The following is a 21,936-nucleotide window of genomic DNA, read 5'->3' on the forward strand; positions in this document are numbered from 1 at the left end:
AATTTGTTTTTCCAGCTGATTTTATCATACTTGACTGCGAGGTAGATAATGAGGTTCCCATAATTAGGACGAACATTTTTAGCCACCAACCAAACTTTTATTGATGTTTACAAATGTGAAACTAACCATGTGACTTAATGATGAGCAAGTCACCTTCAGTGTTTTTGAATCTATTCAATGCAAGGATAAAGAAGAATGTCATATTGTTGATGTGCTAGATAATCTAATTGGGGAAGAATTCAATGACCAAAGCACAGTACTTTCTGAAGAGTTTGCAGTCACATCTGATGCTGAATCCTTAGATGATTGTGACAGCATGGTTGAAGCTAATAATTTTGAACTTAAGCATGGATGGTAGATTAAATCCTTAGACCTAGCCAACAGAACAACCCCAATTTTTAAACCATCTATTGAAGAAGTTCTTACTCTGGAATTGAAACCACTACCTCCTCATCTTAAATATGTCTTTCTAGGTGATCACAATACTCTCCCAGTTATTGTCTCTGCAACACTAGATGTAACAAAAAAAGAGAAATTGGTCCATATTCTCAAGCAACATTAATGAGCTATTGCTTGGAGTATTACCGATATTTAAGGTATTAGTCCTTCTTTTTGTATGCACAAAATCAAGTTGCAAGACGAATGCAAGCAATCGATTGAACAGTAAAGAAGATTAAATGAGAAGATGAAGGAAATCGTCAAGACAAAAATCATAAAATGGCTTGATGCTGGAATTATTTACCCAATTTCTGATAGCAATTGGGTAAGTCTAGTGCAATGCGTGCCTAAAAAGAGTGACATCACTATGGTTCGCAACGATAAGGACGAATTAATTCCTACACATATTCCCACGAGATGGCGAGTTTGTATAGATTACAAAGAAGGATCACTTCCTGCTTCTTTTCATCGACAAAATACTGGATCGGCTTGCTGGAAAGGCCTATTATTGCTTTTTAGACGACTATTTTAGATACAATCAAATTGCTATTGCACTAGAGGATTAAGAGAAAACAACCTTCACTTGCCCCTTTGATACTTTTGATAATCGCTGTATGCCTTTCGGTCTTTGCAACACACTAGCCACATTTCAAATGTGCATATGAAAATATTCTCATCTATGATCAAAGACTCTTTAGAGGTGTTTATGGATGATTTCTCATTCTATGGGAATGGTTTTGATCATTGCGCTGACAATTTGGATAAAGTACTGAAGCGATGTGAGGACACACATCTTGCCCTGAATTGGGAAAAATGTCATTTCATGGCAACTAAAGGCATTGTGTTAGGCCATCGCATCTCTAGTCAAGGCATTCAAGTAGACAAGGCTAAGGTGGAAATCAAGGAGAAATTGCCTCCAACAACAAACGTGAAAGGTATTCGCAGTTTTCTTGGACATGCGAAGTTTTACCGAAGGTTTATTATAAATTTTTCGAAAATTGCAAAGCCCTTACGCTCCTTGCTGGAACAGAATCAAAAATTCTTCTTTGACGATGCATGTCTGGATGCCTTTATTCAGTTAAAAAAGCAACTTGTGAATGCAACCATTGTCATTGCACCAGATTTGTCTCAACCTTTTGAAGTTAAGTGAGATGCAAGTGACTTTGCTATGGGTGCGGTTTTAGGACAAAGAAAGGGAAAAATATTTCACGCCATCTATTATGTAGCAAAACTCTTACAGAGGCTCAACTCAATTATACCACTACAAAGAAAGAATTGATGGCTGTAGTCTTTGTTTTCGACAAATTTCATTCCTATCTTGTTAGCACAAAGTTTACTGTATTCACTAATCATTCGAGGTTGAGATATCTCTTTGCGAAAAAAGATGCCAAACCAAGACTGATACGGTTGATATTACTGTTACAAGAATTTAACATTGAGATAAAAGACTGTAAGGGCTCAGAGAATCAAGTTGTAGACTATCTGTCTCAATTGGAAGTTGACAGCAAAGACGGAAACATACTTCAAATTGTCAACGCATTCCCAGATGAGAAGTTATTTGCTGTAGATGCAACTCCTTGGTATGCGGATTTTGTTAATTATCTAGTGTGTGAAAAACTCCCATTGGGTGTCATAGGCCATAAAAAAGAAAGATTTCTTTGTGACATAGTGAGGTATCATTGGAACGAGCCGTATTTATTTAAGGTATGCAATGACAACATCATTCGACATTATGTTCTGGAAAAGGAGATGCTTTCAATACTGAAGCATTATCATGATGCCCCTTATGGAGGTAATTTCGGTGGTATGAGAACTGCTGCTAAATTTCTCCAATCAAGATTCTACTGGCTGACATTATTCAAAGACGCCCACAATTTTGTAAATCAATGCGATAGGTGTCAATGTAACAGCTCGAATTTGGGGCTAGTAGGAATAGTGGTTTCAGGACCACAAATTCGACGAGAAAAAAATTCATTTTCATTATATTTTTATGACCTATTATTTCACAAAATGATTTCGTGAAAATTTCGTTTGAAAATTTTGACGTTCGGACACTCAATTTAGTCAAAAGAACTAAACTGTAAAAAGTGCAAAAGTTGAGTTTTATATGTTAGAGGTGTCCAATTATTATGAAATTTTAAATTGGAGGTCTTTATATGGTAATTAGACCATTGGTTAAGTTGGTGGACGAAAATGGGTATGGTTAGGCATGTTTCCAAAGTTTTTCATTAAGGGCATTTTGGTCATTTAGTTATTAAAATGAATTAAAAACAAAATTAAAAGCGAATTTTTGTCCAACTTCAACTCCTAGGCTGAAAATTTCATGGAGAAACCATGGCTAGGGTTTTTCAAGCTTCCAAGCTCGATTGTAAGTTCGTTCTATCCCCATTTTTAATGATTTTTACGTTTTTAAAATTCCCGTAACAAGATTTACCTATTTTTACCATTGTTTTGAACTAGGGTTTGTGTTTAAAAATTTACCCATGAATGATATGCATGTATTTTGATGTTTTGTGGAAGAATATGAATGTTTGGAGTGTGATAAACGATTTGTACTAAGTAATTTTCGATGAAAATGCCTAAAAGGATTCATTTGTAAAAGTTATAAAATATGTCACAAGTGTGTGAATAAGTGAGTATTGTTGACTGCTATAGTTATGAAAATGGTTCAGCTAGGTCTAAAATGCAAGGAAATTGAATAAAAATTATTTTACGAGCCTAGGGGAAAAATCGTAATTTTATGAAACTTTAGGGGTGAAATGTAATTTTGCCAAAGTATGATTTTTGGACTGGAATGAATAGTGTGAAGGTTATATAAGTTAAATGTATTGTTATAAATCAAGAAAGACGAGAAATTGAAATTGATCGATAAAAAGAAAAGTGAGAAAAAGTGAAAAATTCCCGAATGAACCTTTGGAATAAAAAGGGATACGAATGAAGTGACATAAATGATCACATCTGTGGCACGGATTGTGTGTAGGCCACTATGTAAAAGTGAAAGTGATGGTCACGTGTGTAGTACTATGTTCAGGCTACTACGTGTATCGGATGGTAATGGTCACATGTGTAGTACTATGTGAAGCGAAAATCATTGATTAGTAAGGTGGTTGCTATGTGCTGATTCCACCGGACATCATTGATTAATAAGGTGGTTACTATGTGATGAATCCACCGAGTATTTGTTATTATTCCGAAGTGTTCATCGGGAAATTGACTAAATGTAATTGAATAATAAATATAGGTGTGGAATTGAATTGAATATCGACTTAGAAATGGAAAAGTGAATTTTGAATTGAATTGTGATTGAAAGTGAAAAAGTGAAATTATGAAAGAGTACATTTAGCAATAAAACAGTTTAGATAGCAACAGTTGTGTGACTTTGGAAAATCACCAAAAATGGTGGAGATTAAATTAGAGGCTGAATAATATATGAAATTGAAGCTGAATGAGTCTATTTTCATATAAAAAGAAACAGAGCAAGCAAAAGAGTTATATATTTTTAGATATTTGAAGTTTAGTTAGACAGAGTCAGAATGAGTTTCGAATCCCCTGTTTTGACTTTGGAATTTTTTAAAAATTGTACAAAAATAATTATGGGATAAAGTTTATATGTTTAGAATCCTCATTTAATCTATTTTCAAGAGAAACAAACAGAAACAATATCCAAATTCTGTACAATGAGATAATTAATTTTTAGTGAAGAGAGGTCAGAAGTGTTGACCAGTGAAACAGGGGAAACTTTAAAGAATAAAATGTACTATTTGGCTAAACCAAAAATTTTGAAAATTTTATAGTAAGAAGATATGTGAATCTAGTTTTGGGGAAAATTTACGGATCTTAATTTGGAGTTCTGTAGTTCTAGGTAAAAATAATTTTGTGACTTTGACTTGAATAGATAGCTTTGAATATACATGTGAGTGAATAGTGAAATTGTAGTTAATGTTGTTTAAGTGTGTTATACACATTAAGGATGTGGAATAGAGAGGAGGAGGAGGAAAATTGGAAGAACATATGAATGATTTGTGTATAATTGGCCATATGTTCGATTATAATCGATAAACGATTGAAAAGAAATGATGTTTATAATTGTGCATTATTAGTTATAGTTAAAGTTCATGTGAGAAAATAAAGTTTCATAGTATGTGTATGTGGTATACTTGGTATATGATTTGGTATGTAGCAATGTCAGAAATGGTTTATGAATTAACTCATGTTGATAAGTTTGATACATAAATAAATGTGGTGCTTATCCATGCTTATAATGCTTATACTATATGTTTATTTGGCTAGCATGTTTGGTGTGTATGCTTAGGCTTTGACCAAGTTGTGGCTGGATTACGCCACATTAAATTTATAAAATTATGCATTGAGATGGTAAATGTCTATATGGAAATATGCTTGTGATCATAAAAGGGTGGTAAGGTTTAAAGTTTGTAATCTTTATTAAAATGGTTTATCATGTTGTTAGTCTTCAAAAAGACTAGCTTGCGACTATGGTTAAGTGTAATGTTTATATCTTGTGTGATATGCATAGGAAACGAGAGTGGAAAGGAAATGAAATACTAGGTTCATGCTTGAAGTGTAAAATGATGCAAAAAGGGGACATTAAGTTAAACAATAAATATGTATTAGTATTGAACTTAATGAAATTGAATTGTACGTGAATTAAATGGAAATTGCAAATGATATGATGTGAATTAAATGAATTATTATGGTATTGAAGTATATATTGGATTGAGAAATTGAATTGAATCATGAACATGAGAATCGTGAATTAAATGAAATAGAAATGAAGTATTGAATTGCATGAGTATGTTTTGGGTCTCAGAAGCCTTATTTGTTACAAATATAGTATTTTGAATTTATAACGTGAAGATTTATAAAAACATGTTAAAAATTTGAAGAGTTTAAATTTGAATGAAATTTTATAACTCGGTTTAACATGTTTATAAGTGTATGTGTTCTAGTAATGCCTCGTACCCTATTCCAGCGTCGAATACGGGTAAGGGGTGTTACAATGTGACGTCGCCGGATTAGGTCATAACGTTTAGACCGAATTTGGGGTGTTACAGTCAATGCACCGGTTCTATATCCCGACGCAATAAAATGTTGCAATAGCCAATTATAGAGGTTAAATTATTCAATGTTTGGGGTATGGATATTATGGGATTGTTTTTGAGTTCATTTGGAAATCTTTATATATTAGTAGCTATTGACTACGTCTCGAAGTGGGTTGAAGCTGTTGTAGTCCGAAAGGATGATGCAAAGACAGTGCTAAATTTTTTTCACAAGCATATACTACTCACCCACTTTGGCACACCAAAGGCATTGATTAGTGATCAGGGTACACGCTTTCATTGCAACCAAGTGGCAGCCGCATTGAAGAGATATGGAGTTAATCATAGAATGGCTACTACTTATCATCCGCAAACCAATGGTCAAGCTGAAGTATTGAATCGACAAATTAAGAATATTCTTGAAAAGATTATAAACCCTTCGAAGAAATATTGGTCTTCCCGATTGGATAACGCTTTATGGGCATTATAGACAGCATACAAAACTCCATTAGGGATGTCACCGTATCAATTGGTTTGTGGGAAAACATGTCACTTGCCAGTTGAACTGGAACACAAAGTAATGTAGGCAATTAAGCAAGTGAACATGGATTATGAAGCAGCTGGAAAGAAAAGACTGTTGGATATCACTGAACTAGAGGAGATTATGAGAAATGCTTATGAAAATGCTGCAATTTACAAGGAAAAGACCAAACGATGACATGAAAAGATTATTTTATAGCGACAATTTATCGCGGGTCAACAAGTTTTATTATTCAATTCTCAACTCAAATTGCACCCAGGTAAATTATGTTCACATTGGTTTGGACCTTTTAAAGTTGTCGACATATTTCCTCATGGTGCAGTCACTATTCAAGATTTAAGTGATGGACACCAGTTCAAAGTAAATGGACAGAGGCTGAAACCCTATCTTGGCAACAATGATAAAAAATAGGTAGAGACCATTAAATTGGTTGAAAAGTTCTAATTTTTAATTATTACTCTGTGATTTTAGTTTATTTTAGTTTTGTTTTGTTAAATTTTATTTTCCTTCCTTTTTGCAGAATAATTAGGTACCATTGTCGACGCATTGAAATTTTACTGTCAACGCATTCCATAATTCTATACTACCATTTATAACTCATTAGAATTCAGGGAAATTCAGATTCCACCATTGGATCAAAAATCACTCAGTCATTTGATCCTTCTGGGCAGGCACAATTCCTATTGGACACAACGATTCTCGCCAGCCTTATATCTCTCCACAAAATGACACGCCTCTCAATCTTCCTCTTTCACTTACTATAAATCCTCCCCCACTATACTAATTGTAATGCATTCAAGCAACCATTTTTATTTCTTTTCTCTTCTCAAGATCATATCTTTTTAACTTTAAACCGTTTTCCCTCAACAAAAGATGGTAAAAACAAGAGGCTCGGTCAAGAAAGCCACCAAATCTACTGAAGAACATGTGTCCTCTGCTACCACAGTTTGTGAATCGGAATCCCCCAGGCCAATGCAGACAAAAGAGCCATTAATTTTTTTGAATAAAGCGGCAAAGAAATAATTTCACGACAACATGTTGAAGCAAATCTTCCATCCGGAACAGGGCATTTCCTTTTCACCATAACAAGACTTGGGTAAGCAAGTATACAAAACCATCTCGAAGTTAAAGTGGGAAACTTTTTGCTCCTATCCTAAAAGCTATTCTCCTTCATTGGTACGTGAGTTTTATGCAAAGCTTTACGATCATGAGCTAGAGTTTATTTTTGTTCGAGAAGGTTTAATACCATGGGATGCTAAAAAACTCAACGAGTTGTACAACACCAAGGTTGATGTCGACGAACACTCAGAGTTCATCGAGGACAACACAAATGAAAAATGAGACATGTTAGTGAAAGACTTGTGTATCGAGGGAGTAGTGTGGACAGGTTCTCATCAAAAGAATTATACAATGCACCATCACTTCTTGACACTACAAAGTAAAATCTAGTTTTATTTTTCAACTGCAGACTAAAGCCCTCTACTCACAACACCACTGTAACCCTCTATAAAATGTGTTTGATACATTCCATCGTCAAGGGCAGAAAGATTGATGTAAGCACAATACTTCACCAGGAAATTGCTAACTATGCCACAAGGCAAAATGGAATCTTGGTTTTCCCATCATGGTGATGTTATTATTCCAGGAAAGAGGAATCGTGCCCTGTGCTGGTGAGAAAGTTCTGGAAAATAAGGGCTCAATCAATGAAGCCTCTGTAGAAAGAATGACTCATGGAAAGAACACACCGATACTAAAGGAGGCAAAAACCAATAAGACAAGGAAAGGTAAAACCAAAGCCGACAACAAAGGAACAAACCTGAATGCAGAGACATCATTGTGGCGCAAACTAAAGGATGTCGAAAAAATGGTCAACTACATCAACAATAGGCAGATCCAACTTGTCGCTACAGTAGAGGATATAGAGAAATCCCAGAATTTGTTTTATGCTTATACCAAAGCTTGGAACAGTTCTATTGTAGCCACATTAGGCCAACTCAACCCATCTCCACTACCGAAATTCTTAGTGTTTCCACCAATCATTTGGAATTATGACCTCTCTTTTGCGAATGACGACTTTGAAGAAAGAGACAGATCGGTGGCATCCCTCCCTATTGTACAGGTCTTTGATAATGAGAAAGAAGAGGAATCCAAGGATATTGAAGAATGCCTGTAAAAGATTGATAGCTTGTTCGAGGATGGTATTTTTGCTGATCAAGAGGACATTATTGTTAAGAAGGAATATGTTGCTGCAGAAGAGGAAGTTGTTGCTAAAGAAGAAAAAGTTGCTAAAAATGAAAAAGAAAGAGAAGAGGAAGATTTTGTTGTGAACATTGTCATTGCACCCGAGTCTATGGGTGTAAATATTGATAATTTGGAGCGAGTTGAAGCGAGACCAGCGGAAGTTGCTGAGGTAACTAGTGAGGAGCAATGCAATTCATTGGCAATAGTGGTCTACATTAGACCATTCGAGGTGGCCTCTCCTATACAGGAAGCAACCGATGACGCCAGGGCAGAGCCGAGAATTGAGGAGTAACCCGAGGACCGTGCAAGTCCCAAAGAAAAGAAGAGGAAGAACTTTAAGGATAAAAAACGAAAGAAGAAAGAGAAGAAAATGTGTAGGAAGAAACTTCGTGCAGCCACATTGATGGCTGAAAAAAACTAAGCTAGTTTATTTTAAGCTTTAGTTGTAGTATTCATGCATTGTATGTAGCTATAAGTTTTATTTTGATAAGCATACATTGTCCTTGCATTTTTATTGTCATTACATTTTCATGTTAGTGCATTGGGGACAATGCAAACTTTAAGTTTGGGGGAATGCACATGGGGCATGGAAATACACCAACATTTTAAATTTTTTTCAATAATGAAGCATGCAAGGTTTAAATATAGTTAATGAAAACTGTTCAAAATTTTTTGTTACATTTGATGCTTAATTCTTGAATCATGTGAATTATCAATGAATGAGTTGGATACATTTGACAGAAGGTTGTAGCTTCAATTTTGTGATGAATGGATTAGGTTGAGTTAGTAATGGATAACTGCTATCATTCCTTAAATCTTGAATGAATCTGCTTTTTACAGCTGCTTATATATATAGTTATAAAGTAGAGACACTCTAAAGTGGGTGTAGTATGGAATGTTAAAGAGGGAACACTCCAAAACTAGCGTTAGAGAGATTAATTTGGCCAAAGGCTATCACTGTATGAGTGTGTGTCAGCACAATTACGTACTCCCTGGGGGTTTGTTGTACTCCATCGTTACTTCTCAGGTACAAGGGTTCAATAATGCAACGATATCCCTTATTCTGAAAAGAAAAAGAAGAGAAAAAAGTATATATAATATATAAATACTTAGTATTGTACAATAAATGTTGTATTGGTAGATAGAACTTAGGGTTTGAAGCATGATGCTAGCATTGATGAAGTTGCAACCTTATCCATTCATACTTATGAATTGTCAATGCAATATTCTTTCATTTGAATGTGATTCATTGATTGGGAATTTGGAGGGTTCAAGTTACTAGAATTATCATTTGCCTTAGTAAAAATTTTTGTAGACTTGCTAGTTTCTGTTTTACTTGAAGACAAGTAAAAACTCAAGTTTAGGGGTGTGATAGCACTAGAAAGAACATAGGTATTCCTCCTTACTTATTGGTTAAATTGTTCCCATTTAGTTATCCTTAGCATATATTTTAGCATTTTTAGTTTAGTAAATTGCATTTTATAACTCAGTGAATCCTAGCCTATTTTATCCTTAATTTTGCTATCTTTTTGCATTAATGTCGCTGCATGAGTTAATTCCAGATTGCGTCCAGAATTGTCGCCACATTTGACAGTTATCCGGATAAGAACCAAAATTGTGTGAGTTGTCCAGTTTGGTATAACCAACCTATAAGTATAAGGAAAGAATAATTATGAGGAAATGACACCTATACTATTGGAGAAGGACATAAAAGGTTGACATGAAAAGAAAAGAGAGAGCCTTTTTTTCTTCGATCATCATCTTTATCATCCTCTCTCATTTCTTTCTATCATCATCTTTATCATCCTACCTTAAAGCTTGCGGCCATGGCAGCTTAAGTCTCTCATCGGTGAGCCAACGTGAAAACCAAATGTAGACTAGCTTCTGATGAGGAGACCTAAGTGTGAGACAAGAAGGAATAGAGAGATTCAGTCAAGTTGTCTAGGAATAGTATTCTCCACTCGATTATTTCTTATTTCTTTCTAAATGCTGGTGATTACTCTCTGTTTTTTGTTTTTATAGAAGTACACATGATTTCTTGGTTAAATGTTATTTTGTTCTATCTTGCTTTTATTGTTTAATCTTGGGGTTTGAATGTTTCTTAACACGGAAGTGTTATTGCAGTCACTGACACTGAAAAATGCAGTTACAGTTTGGGACAACAAGCATTACAATGGAAGTTGAGTGAGGATTAGAGGAATTTAGTGTACTTGTTCTTAATAGTGCCATGTTTCCATCATCAAAAGGTGGGGTTAATGTGCATGTTTAAGTCTCAGATTAAATAGAGGAGTAACATTGGGTAAGATATACATTGAATTTTATTGCCTCGACAACCACCTCTCATTTTATACTTTGTGAGCACTTAGTATTCTACTGAAGATTCATGTTAGGGATTCCAGTTTATCATTATCACATTTTATTTTATTATTTTCAAATTATTACATCGATAACTATCCTCACAATTTATCTCATTTATATATAGTTATTGCATCGAAATCAATAGACAAAAGACAACCATCATTGTGAGATTGATATTCGATAGGCTCACTTCTATCTACTATACTTGCATCGACAATGTACGGTTGCACATTGTTGCTGTGACGTTAAACAGTCGATCATGCTCCGTATGGTCGTAAATACCAAACTCCATTATACTGGACCGAGCTTAATGAGAAAAAGATACACGGGGTTGATTTGATTCGTGAAACTAAAGAAAAAGTGAAAGTAATTCGAGATAGCTTGAAAGTAGCTTCAGATCGTCAGAAATCGTATGCAGATCTTAAACGTAAAGATATAGAATTCTAAGTCGGTGACAAAGTATTCTTGAAAGTATCACCCTGGAAGAAAATTCTTCGGTTCAGTCACAAAGGAAAGCTGAGTCCGAGATTTATCAAGCCGTATGAGATTACAGAAAGAATCAGACATGTTGCATACCGATCAGCTTTACCGTCAAAACTTGAAAGAATTCATAATGTCTTTCACATGACTATATTATGACGGTACCGATTTGACCCTTCACATGTTATTACCCCGACAGATGTCGAGATTCAGCATGATATATTGTATAGTGAAGAACTGATCAGAATTTTGTCACGAGAGGTGAAAGAATTGAGAAATAAGAACATAGCTTTAGTAAAAGTTCTCTAGCAATGACACGGAATAGAAGAAGCTACCTGGGAACATGAGTAAGCTATGAGAAAGCAATATCCGAACCTCTTTTCTAGTAATATTTTCAGGGACGAAAATCCCTTTAGGGGGAGGGCTGTAACAACCAGTTTTTAGTGAAATCAGAATAGTGATTTTGGGACCACAAATTCAAAGTCAGAAAATTCATTTTATTATTATTTGATGGTCTACAGCATGATATTATTACCGTATAAAAATTTCGTTAAGAAATTTTACTGTTTACATGCTTAATTTGATAAAAAAGACTAAATCGCATAAAGTGCAAAAGTTGAGTTCTAATAACTAAAGGTATTAAATAGCTATAGAAATTTAAAGTGGAGGTCCTTATATGGTAATTAGCCCATTAATGAGATAGTGGATGATAATGGTTTGGCAACATTGAAATTTGAATGAATTTTAAAGGTTAATTTTGGAAATAAGTAATTAAAGTTAATAATAAATAAAACCAAAGTAAAACATCATTTTGTATCATCTTTCCCAACCGAATATCAAACAAAATAAAGCTATTTTTGGGTGCTAGGTTTCGGCAAGCTCATTTTTGTTCAATTATGTATGAATTTTTAACCTGTTTTTAATGATTTCTATGTTTTCGGGATCATTGTAGCTTAATTTAGCTAGCCCGAGGACTAATTTGTGAAACTGTTAAACTATTAGGGTTTTACCATTAATGAATATATATTTAAGTTTTGAAGTTTGATGATATAAAATGAATGGTTGTTGTTAGATAAATAACTTTTGTAAAGGGATTTTTGGTGAAATTATCAATTAGGGTTAAATTGAAAAATGTGATAAATCCATGGTGAAATTTGTGAATTTGTGAAATATGTGGGCTGTTATAAGTATGAATAAAAATCAGCTAGGCTTGGGTAGGGGTAAAATTACATGAGTTAGATCAAGGCAAAGAGAGAATTTCAGATTAATCGCCTCCGTATTTACGTTTACTCATCGAGGTAAGTTTGTGTAATTAAATTAAATATTTAAATGTTTTAATTGAATTATACGTGTGTGGTTTGTATAATTGTCATGTATAAATACAAATCGCATATCCAACGACGTATGTCGATTATCGAGTCCCGTTTGAACCTTAGGAATTCGTAGGATACAAATGACATGTCATTAGGGTTACCGATTTGGTTGAGGTCCTGCATGTGTTACGGACACACCATAGCTCGTATGAGCTTACCGATTTGCAGCTCGTGAGAGCTTATCGATTCTCAGCTCGTATGAGCTTACCGATTTATAGCTCGAGAGAGCATACCGGTTCATTGCTCGTATGAGCATACATGTATAGAAACTGACGGATTATAGTTTAACATACTATGTGTGAGCTATCCTGAGTATCAAACGATATTCTAAATGGTTCAATGGTGAATGTTCTGTTACCAGATGATATGAGTTCGATACGAACTATTACAGGTATATGCATGAAATACATGGAAAGGTTATTACATGGTATATAGTTAAATGAAATGGATGATACATGTATATGGAAATTTGATTATTTCTTGAGCTCATCCATTATTTGGTTTATATGTGATTTTACATGGCTAACATGTTGGTGAATATGTGTTTAGGCACTTGGCCAAGTTGTGTTGAGATATGTATTGTTTACTTACTTAATATGTGCTTAAAAGGTAAGTTAAATTCTATGTTATACGAACTTACTAAGCTTTAATGCTTACTCTATGTTATTTTTTGTGTTTTATAGTGAATCGAAAGCTCGTTCGGGTTGGAAGCTTGTCTGAGCTATATCACACTATCCATCGGCTCTTTTGGTACTTTTGGTTGGTTTAAGTTTGGTTATAATGGTATGTATAGGTTATTTTGGTTAATGTTGGCCTATATGTTTTGTTGTGATTATAGCCATTTGAGTTGGCTTGTGTTTTGGTATATTTTGGTATGTATATATGTGACCTTAATTTGGTTGGTGCGTGTGGTTTGATTGGTGGTTGAATGATGAAAGGTAAAATGATAGTTATATGTGCATTTAGTTTAAGTGTTTTGTGAGTTGATGAATTGGTTGTGAATTGATACCTTGTTGTGTAAGACATATATGTCTAATTATGTTAGAAATTGAAGGGCATGGTTAACATCAATTGGTATGTTTTGGTAAAGTGATCTACATGATATGTAATGATGCAATTATCCATATAATTTAGTTGAACATTTGGTTATATTGAATGCATGGTTAAACATGTTTATAATTTTCATTTGAGGAGCCTAAGGGCATATTGGTTGTATGTGAATATACTACATGTTTAAGGCTTGATTTTGCTTGTTTTGGATGCCTTAATATGGCTTGTTTACATGCACAATTTTTGAGTGTAAGTTGATGCCAAATTGGGTGAGAAATATGGCTTGTAAAATGGCCTATTTTCATTCACATGGGCAGAGACACGAGCGTGTGTCTCAGCCATGTGTGACACACGACCATATGTCCCTTGTAGTTTTCAAAGGGTTACAAGTCAGGCTGTTACATGGCTTAGCACATGTCCTGGCACACGGGCGTGTGGGGTTACTTCGAAGTGTACACGGCCTAACACACGAGCGTGTGGCTTGGTTGTGTGACCAAGTCTAAGAGTTACACGGGCACGGACACAGGCTGGGACACGACTGTGTGTCCCTATTTCGAATGCCCACATGGCCTGGCCACACGGCCATGTGACCCATGCAGAGTTGAAAATTTTTACTATTATCTGAAAAATTCTCTGAGTTTTCAATTTAGTCCCGACTTGTTTCTAACACGTATTTTGGGTTTGAAGGGCTCGTATAAGGGACAATATGTATATTTTGAATTGATTTTAATGTATTTATTGATATGTTTTGAAATGTTTGAAATTCTGTTCATTTGTATTGTAAACTCCGATAATAATCCGTAACCCTATTTCGGCGACGGATACGGGTTAGGGGTGTTACACCCGACCTGAAAAATAAGCTTAAAATTCTATTGACACTCAACCTTGATTGAAAATACTAAACCTGAGCCCGATTTGGCCTGCTCGTGTTAATTTTTAGATTATTTTTATATAAAAATAAAGTTGAAAGTTATAATACATCAAATACACTAAAAACATTAAAATAAATATTTCCCAACAAAATAAAAATATATTAAAAAATTATTATACTTAAATAACACTAAGATAATCGCAACTTAGGTAACAAATATCTCTAAAATTGTAGTAAGATTAACAATAAAACAAGAGTTTTACATTATCTAAATAATAACAAAAAATAGAAATAATAACAAAAAATAGAAATAATATAATAATAAAATGACAGTAAAACAATAACAAAATAACAACAAAATAGCAAAAAAAATGTTTAGACTAATTCAAGTCGAATTGAACCCTAATAAAAAAATCTTACTCAAAATCCAATTCATTTTACAAACAAGCCTAATAGTTTGTTAAAATCTATTTTTCGAATTTTTATTTTTATTTATATTGTCTCACTTTTCTACTAAACATTCAGAATTTAAGAATCAGCAGGTAAAGAGTAATAACTTGAATAGGGGGATCTCTATGTACCGAAACATCTCGCAAACTACGAGAAACTCACGTGGCCACAGCATGGTCCTTACTGAGTTATCATCTCACGCGCTCCCTCAAAACACGAAACAAACGCTTCAACAATTAACATGAACAAAAACAACGTGTTAACACGTTATTGGCTACAGTAGTGCCACGCTCACATACCGAGGATCGATGAAAATTTCAACTTTATGAGAAGTGAAAAAATGGCGGATTTATTATCGGATATCCACAAACGAGGAGAAAAAGGTAGTCCTTTAGTTAAAGTTTCCTCCTTTAGCCTCATCTGAGAGTCGAAGATTTTCCGGCAGAAAATGGAAACAAATAATGAAACCAACAACCCATCTCAGATTAAGAGGTTCCGTTTCTGGGTCTTTAATTTCTTACCTGCTTTGATTGCATGTACTTTGTAGTTTATTCTCTTGGAATCATGGAATCTTTTTTCGATATCAACATCCTTTGCGACTTGTTTTTCTATGTTAGTGGATCAGCTAACATTTTTACTAAAATAAGAGGATTTTGTGTGTGGGTGTTAGTTTTTTTTTGGTACATATTGTGGGCGTTAGTTAATATATCTAATCTGATCCTTTGCTGTTTAGTAGTTCTGCAACTGTCGTTTACCATCTGTGCTTCTCTTTGCTTAGTGGGGTTCTTTTACTTCTACCCTTTTAGCTTCACAGTATATATTTTGAGGGAAATTTTTACAAAGTATGGTAATGAATATTCTCTGTTTCACTTGCTATTTTCAGATGTGAAAGAAAGAACCTTTTATAAACTTACATAATACTTATTTAAGGTCATGGTTGATGTCAATTATTCATTTTTGTTCATTGCTTTTTAATGGCATTAGGAGGTACCGTACACCATTCACTTTGCTGCTGTACATAAATGATATGATCCTCTATACCATAAATTCCTCACTAATTCAGCAAAGCTCGAACTTGTTGAAGCCTTTAACTTGAAGTTTCAAGACCTAACCATATGGGACAAATTAACAATTTTCATAATTGAGAAAATTACTATTAATTCCTTGATATTGTCATTTACGCTTGTGCTAATCATTTATAGGCCCCTCAAGGTTTTGTTACCTTTAGATGTATCTCCACATATTTAAACTCGCATCTTCACATGCAAAAGAATGCACTCTACAAAATGGATACCAAGACTCGAAGAGAACAATTCCTATTTGTGTCTCAGAACATGGCCCAGCAAGTCGAGTCATGACATATATTATATCGGATTTTAGGTACCTTGTTGATCTGGTTTAAAACCTTGAACCAATAATGATCAATGGCCTAGCCATCTTGGATGCTTTTGTTTGTTATAACATTCAATCAGCATATTAGAAAGAAATCGATCTTCTAAGTAGGTTACCTTCCCTCCTTTTCATTTTGGAGATATATATATATATAGCTACTCCCTCTTTAACTTATTCCCAATTCTATTATCATTTTCAGCTTTCTCGAGAAGTCGATCAACATTGTTGATTTGAACAAAAAAAGGAAATTAGAGGCTGAACAATTGGGCTTGCCTTTATCAAAGCATCAATGTTGGAAGCAAAGCTCATCTTTGAAGCCTCCTACGTTTGGCAGTATCACACAAGTAGAGGGGTTCAGTCCATGCACTTTCCAAGGAAAGACATGGGCTGTTTGTGATGTACTGGAAACTGGATCGGCAAAAGATAGTAATAGCTTTGCCGATGATTCGGATACTGCGATATCTGTGCATGTTGATGCTAAGTATTTACTATATAACAGAGCTTCCTCCTCATCATCACCCAATTGGGGATCCAGCTCCCAACATTCCCATTCTGATGGTACAACTGTAGCATCAAGCAGTGTCGAAAAAGAAGTAGTATCTTCTCCTGGTGATGAGCCTGAACCTGCTGATGCTAAGCTAGCTGAGAATCTAGATGAGTCCCTTGTAGAGTATGGAAGTGACATAGATTACATCTACTCCCAATATGGAAACTATACCAGAGAGCAACACCAAGACAAGGAAATTGAAGAAATCCTCAACTGTGATGGGGCAAATCCAAATGTTTATATTCTTTCATCCGGGCGATGGAGTGTCAACCAAGGTGTTTCCTTGCACTTTAAAAAATATACGCATTGCATTTACAATCTTATTACGTAAACATTATTTAATGTGGTTTTCCTTCATATAGATATATGTATATATAAAATGAGAAGTATACTTTTTTACTTTACTGCAGAGGCTCAACAAACCAAAAGGAAACCGACCATTGATCAAGAATTCGAGCAGTACTTTTCGATGCTTATGCTATAGAGGAGGGAGTAGTTAAATCCAAACATGTATGTTCATACATTGTGTATGTGGCTTAACATTAAAGTCAAAATGTAAAAATTAGCTTCTTTTTGGGATTGTCTTGAGGTAACTCTAACTGTCTTTTCCCTTTCTATCTTCAAGTCAACTTAAGTTTGATTGTATATATATTTGATAGTGTAATAAAAATGTGGTATCATGCAGCTATTTTTGTTGGTCTTGTTTCATAATTCTTCCATTCAATTTGTCTTTTACATGTTAATCGTTCTATTGTTTATACTGGTTGTTACGAAATATGTTCGCTATCATGTTTTGTTTGCCTGACTACAAGCAATATTCATGCATGGGATTTACCTTTGAAAAGAGATAAATTATGTCATGCGCAGTTCCATTTGATCGCACTTTTGTATGTTGTGTTCGATTATACAATGTTGTATATGTTTTGATTATTAAGTCATTTCCGTTATAGATAAGGAGTTCGGGTTCGGTTATTTAGTGCCAATTAGGCCATGGCCGCGGGTGACGGGAACTCTTGCTTTAAAGCTGCGGTGATTCCACTGAATTACATTATAAACCAAGTCCATGGGAAGTATTGAGTGTCATTGTGACTATAGGTTCATTCGTATATTATGGGATAGGCATAAATAATAATGGAAGGTTGCGGGCGGGTTGGGATGTGGGTAGACTTGTCAATTAGACAGGTCAAGTTGGTCTTAGATTAGGTAATTTGGGTTGAGTCAATTCAAAAGTGATTGTTTTGAGTTTGGATCATTCTAGATTCAAGTTATTTTGAGATTAGGTCAATTCTTGGTTTAGATCATTTTAAATTTGGATTGTTTTCTATCCGGGCCAATTTAATTTAGATTCTGATAATTTTGAGTCACTTTGTTCGAGATCATTTTGGGTTCAACTCATTCTAACTTTGAGTCATTGAGTTGCGATAACTTTTATCTTCATCTTGATTGAATTTGAGTTGTTGACTTTTATGATATGAATTAATCAGATTAGGTTCTCATATTCACTAAAAGTTGACAAGTAGGACTTAGTTTTGGGCTACCAATAATTATGAAAGTGGACAACTTTTACCATATATCCTAAAAATAAAAATATCATAACGTAGTACTTAGGTACTTAGCACAATATCATTTATGTTTTATTATATTATTTGGTTGATTTAGTTGGTTGAAAAATACATTTTATTAATGAAAAAATTATTAGATGTTGAGAATAAAAGTTAACTATAAAATATTAAAAAACTTACTATTATACAAAATGTAGCTTTATTTTTCAATTAATTAATAATAAAACTTAAAATTTAAATTAATGTAATCAACAAAATATAATATAATAGACAAGTTAAGATTTCTCAAATGATGAAGAAGAAGAAATAAAGCCCACTCATAAATAAATAAAATTGAAATGTTATTTGATAGGATATATTAAAAAATGAAAAGTTTGACTTATTTTCATTATTCTTTTGTCTTGATTCAATGAATATGAATTAGGGTAAACTCGTCATAATTTTTGTATTATCATAATGATATAAAATTATTTAAAAAAATAATATTGAAGTTAATTATTTTTATATTACTAAATATTGGTACTATTGATAATATCATATTATCAACTCAGAATAATCTTCATCTAAAGAAGTTATTTAAAAAATATAAAATCACACGGATAACCAAACACTAATAGCCACCTTGTTGGAAAGCAAAAACCCATTACTCTTCAGCAAGACTTGTAATTCATCAACACAATCCATTGCAGAAGAGGCTATCATAAGCTGTACAAAATCTTACATCAATACCCCCAAACACTGCAAGTTGTTAATTCATCGATTTGTTTGAAAAGGAAGTACTTCTCATAGTCACGATTTCTCCTGGTTTGGAATTGTGTTGTTATGTCTTAAATGTTTTGTTCAATTGATTTATTAACATTGCTCAAAGAGCCAAAAATAGGTGAACGTGGCGGCACTGTCTAGCATGAAGATTGTCTTTGCTTTAAATTTGAAGCCAAAAAAAAAACCATTTATGTCTAAATGAACTATATGTAATTAAGATTGTTTTTGTTTAATTGTTGAATACTAAATAAAAAACATTGCTCAAAGAGCCAAAAATAGGTGAACGTGGCGGTACTCTCTAGCATGAAGATTGTCTTTGCTTTAAATTTGAAGCCAAAACAAAAACCATTTATGTCTAAATGAACTATATGTAATTAAGATTCAATTCTAAGATTGGTATGAAATATAAAATAGCAAAATTATGAGAATTCTAATATTGCTAAATATCATGAGGTGGTTGATGCTAAAATGCTTTTGAGGTCTTTGACAGCAAATCAATCTGGGTCGTGCATGATTTGGATGCTTATCAGTTATTATTTCCCACCTAATAGACGTCTAAATTCTAAAATTTATTAATGGGAATTCAAATTTAATTCAATTCAGGTCGATACAAGTACAATATGAAAAGAGATAGAAAAAAGGTAAAATAAGAGGTAAGGAAGAGTCTGTGATGGTGTTAAGGAGGTCTGTTCACTTACAGAAACAAAGAGTTAGAAATGGACAAGAGGATAGATTGATTGTTGGTGGAGAAGGAGATTACTTAGGCTAACTTTAAGGGCACAAAAAGGCCAATCATTTTTTCATCGTAGGGAGGGTATTTATAAGAGAGGCCCTATTGTCTTATAATGTGATATGGCAGACTGTTATAATTGACAGTGGACGTACTGACATAGTGTATGTGACGTGCGGATGAAGTGATCCTAGACAATACAATGTTGTGATTCTCTAGTGGGACCCACTTATCGGTAGAGGAATGTTCATAGTTGGAAAAGTGTTTGCACCTAAAAAGTGGGTGTCTGATGAGGTAACTTATTGAGCGAGTGGCCTTGTCATGGGAATGGGTGGTCAAGGCCACCTTAAAAGAGAAGCGGGTGGTCAAGGGGACCTGATGACAGGGGTAGAAAAATTGATTTTGGTGGCTTACTATGTTGGCATGTGTCTAAACGCTTGGGGATATAATAATAGCCCCCAATCAAGAGTTTTACAAGTGACAACAGATGGTTTGGAACTAGTGGGTGGTCTAATCAAGCTGTGGGATGTGAAGGGTTTTCCTTGTGCAAGTCTTAGTGTCACGGGGCTAGATCTTTCGTCTCACGATCCGTGCAGCCTTAGGTGATCTGTTTGTCCAAACTCGTCTAAGGCAGCCTTTACTCAAGTGAGGATTCCTTAAGAACTCCTCCAAGGCACCATATTGAAAAGCGGAAGCGATTTATGCCAAAAGAATCTACAAAGAACAACAGAAAAAGCGCACACAAAGTGTTTGAGTAAATGCTCTCAATAATCTCTTATTCACAAAGAATAATGAAACAATGGATGGAGTGAGTACAAATGAGGGGGAGGCTCTCTATTTATAGTTCAGCTCCCCCAAAATCGACGGTCAAGATACATTTACATCGACGGACGAGACTTACCATATCCCTTTATTTTAGGGATTTACAAGATATTCCATATCAAATCCAATCTAATCTTTACAAGATATGATTCCCTCAGTCTTCTAAAATTAGTTACCAAATTAACCTAAGTTGCCATATCTTCATTATCGGGCCAACCAGGCTTCAATCTGATAGGCTTCTCCAATAGTTCTTTGAATCGGGCTAGTTCTCGTGGGCTAAATATGATCCCCATCTAAACAATAGACCTCTATTGGATGCATTTGGTGTGATAGTCACGGGCTTTGAACTCGGCCCGTGACATTAGATGGTTCGCTATTAATGGAAAAGTATATCAACAGTATTTCAAGAGCAGTGTTAATGATGATCGACAAATGGATAAGACGTGCTTAGTTGTTATTGGTTGCAATGTTTCCCTTGAAAATGATATGTTTTGAAGAAATCCCTACATAATGCCATTGTAGCCGATCTTGGAACCGTTTTTGCTTTTTCTATTTATGGGTTTTTCTTGTTCCTGTGTTTTCTGTTCTTATCTTTATGGTTTCTTAGAACTTTTCTTTCTTTCATTCTTATTCCAACAATGGTTGGGGGAAATTGATGATCTGGAATTGGAAAATCAAGTGGCAGAATAGGGATTAGCATCACTTAGGTAAGAATTAGCCAACTAGAGGCGATCCTTTTGCTGGAGTTTTTGAGTCTAAGGTGAAGAGTTCGTCGCTAACGAGAACTATAGATTAGCTACTTGTTAGTGTATACACCCTTTTTTGTCCGAGTCCAATTGGAGGCCCATTTGTTCCCTTTAAATTTTTGTTCTCTCTTGGGCCCGTTCGAAGCCCACCCGATTTTGGTCAATTTGAGGCCTTTGTTTTTCTTATTTTTTCTTTCCTTTTTGGGCCTGTCAAGGACCCAAATTACTATTACCATTACTACTATTATTATTATTAAATATTATTATTATTATTATTATTATTATTATCTTTTTTTACAAATAAATAAGATTGAAAAACAATAAATATAGATGAAATGAAATGAAAGAAAAAAGAACAGAGGAGGCTTTTCATATTTTGTTCTTAAAAGAAAAGGTAAAAAAAAAAAAAACAACAAGAAGCATTCTATTTCTTTTTTTTTTCCATATACATATCTTGAGGGATCGGGTTTGGGCTTCGATGAAGGGGACATTATCGGAATGTCGGTCCTCCACCCC

At 34.3% G+C, this 21,936-nt stretch overlaps 1 protein-coding gene across 1 annotated transcript; it reads left to right on the top strand.

Moving 5' to 3' along the window:
• The first annotated feature begins 15,182 nt into the window (after positions 1 to 15,182).
• Positions 15,183 to 17,486, top strand: LOC105767477 (protein FAR-RED-ELONGATED HYPOCOTYL 1-LIKE). Its single transcript, XM_012587040.2, has 3 exons — positions 15,183 to 15,351; positions 16,451 to 17,073; positions 17,209 to 17,486. Exons 1-3 carry the CDS (start codon positions 15,308 to 15,310, stop codon positions 17,280 to 17,282), a joined length of 741 nt encoding a protein of 246 aa, XP_012442494.1. The 5' UTR covers positions 15,183 to 15,307; the 3' UTR covers positions 17,283 to 17,486.
• The last annotated feature ends 4,450 nt before the right edge of the window (positions 17,487 to 21,936 follow it).

This window comes from Gossypium raimondii, chromosome 13 (assembly GCF_025698545.1).
Source record: "Gossypium raimondii isolate GPD5lz chromosome 13, ASM2569854v1, whole genome shotgun sequence".
Taxonomy (NCBI): Eukaryota; Viridiplantae; Streptophyta; class Magnoliopsida; order Malvales; family Malvaceae; genus Gossypium; species Gossypium raimondii.

Bases quoted from the DNA above. Each gene is read 5' to 3' on its own strand.
- LOC105767477 (XM_012587040.2), top strand. From the start codon at position 15,308: ATGGAAACAAATAATGAAACCAACAACCCATCTCAGATTAAGAG. The intron at 15,352-16,450 runs GTTCCGTTTCTG...TATCATTTTCAG, and splicing joins AACCCATCTCAGATTAAGAG to CTTTCTCGAGAAGTCGATCA. The intron at 17,074-17,208 runs GTGTTTCCTTGC...ACTTTACTGCAG, and splicing joins GCGATGGAGTGTCAACCAAG to AGGCTCAACAAACCAAAAGG.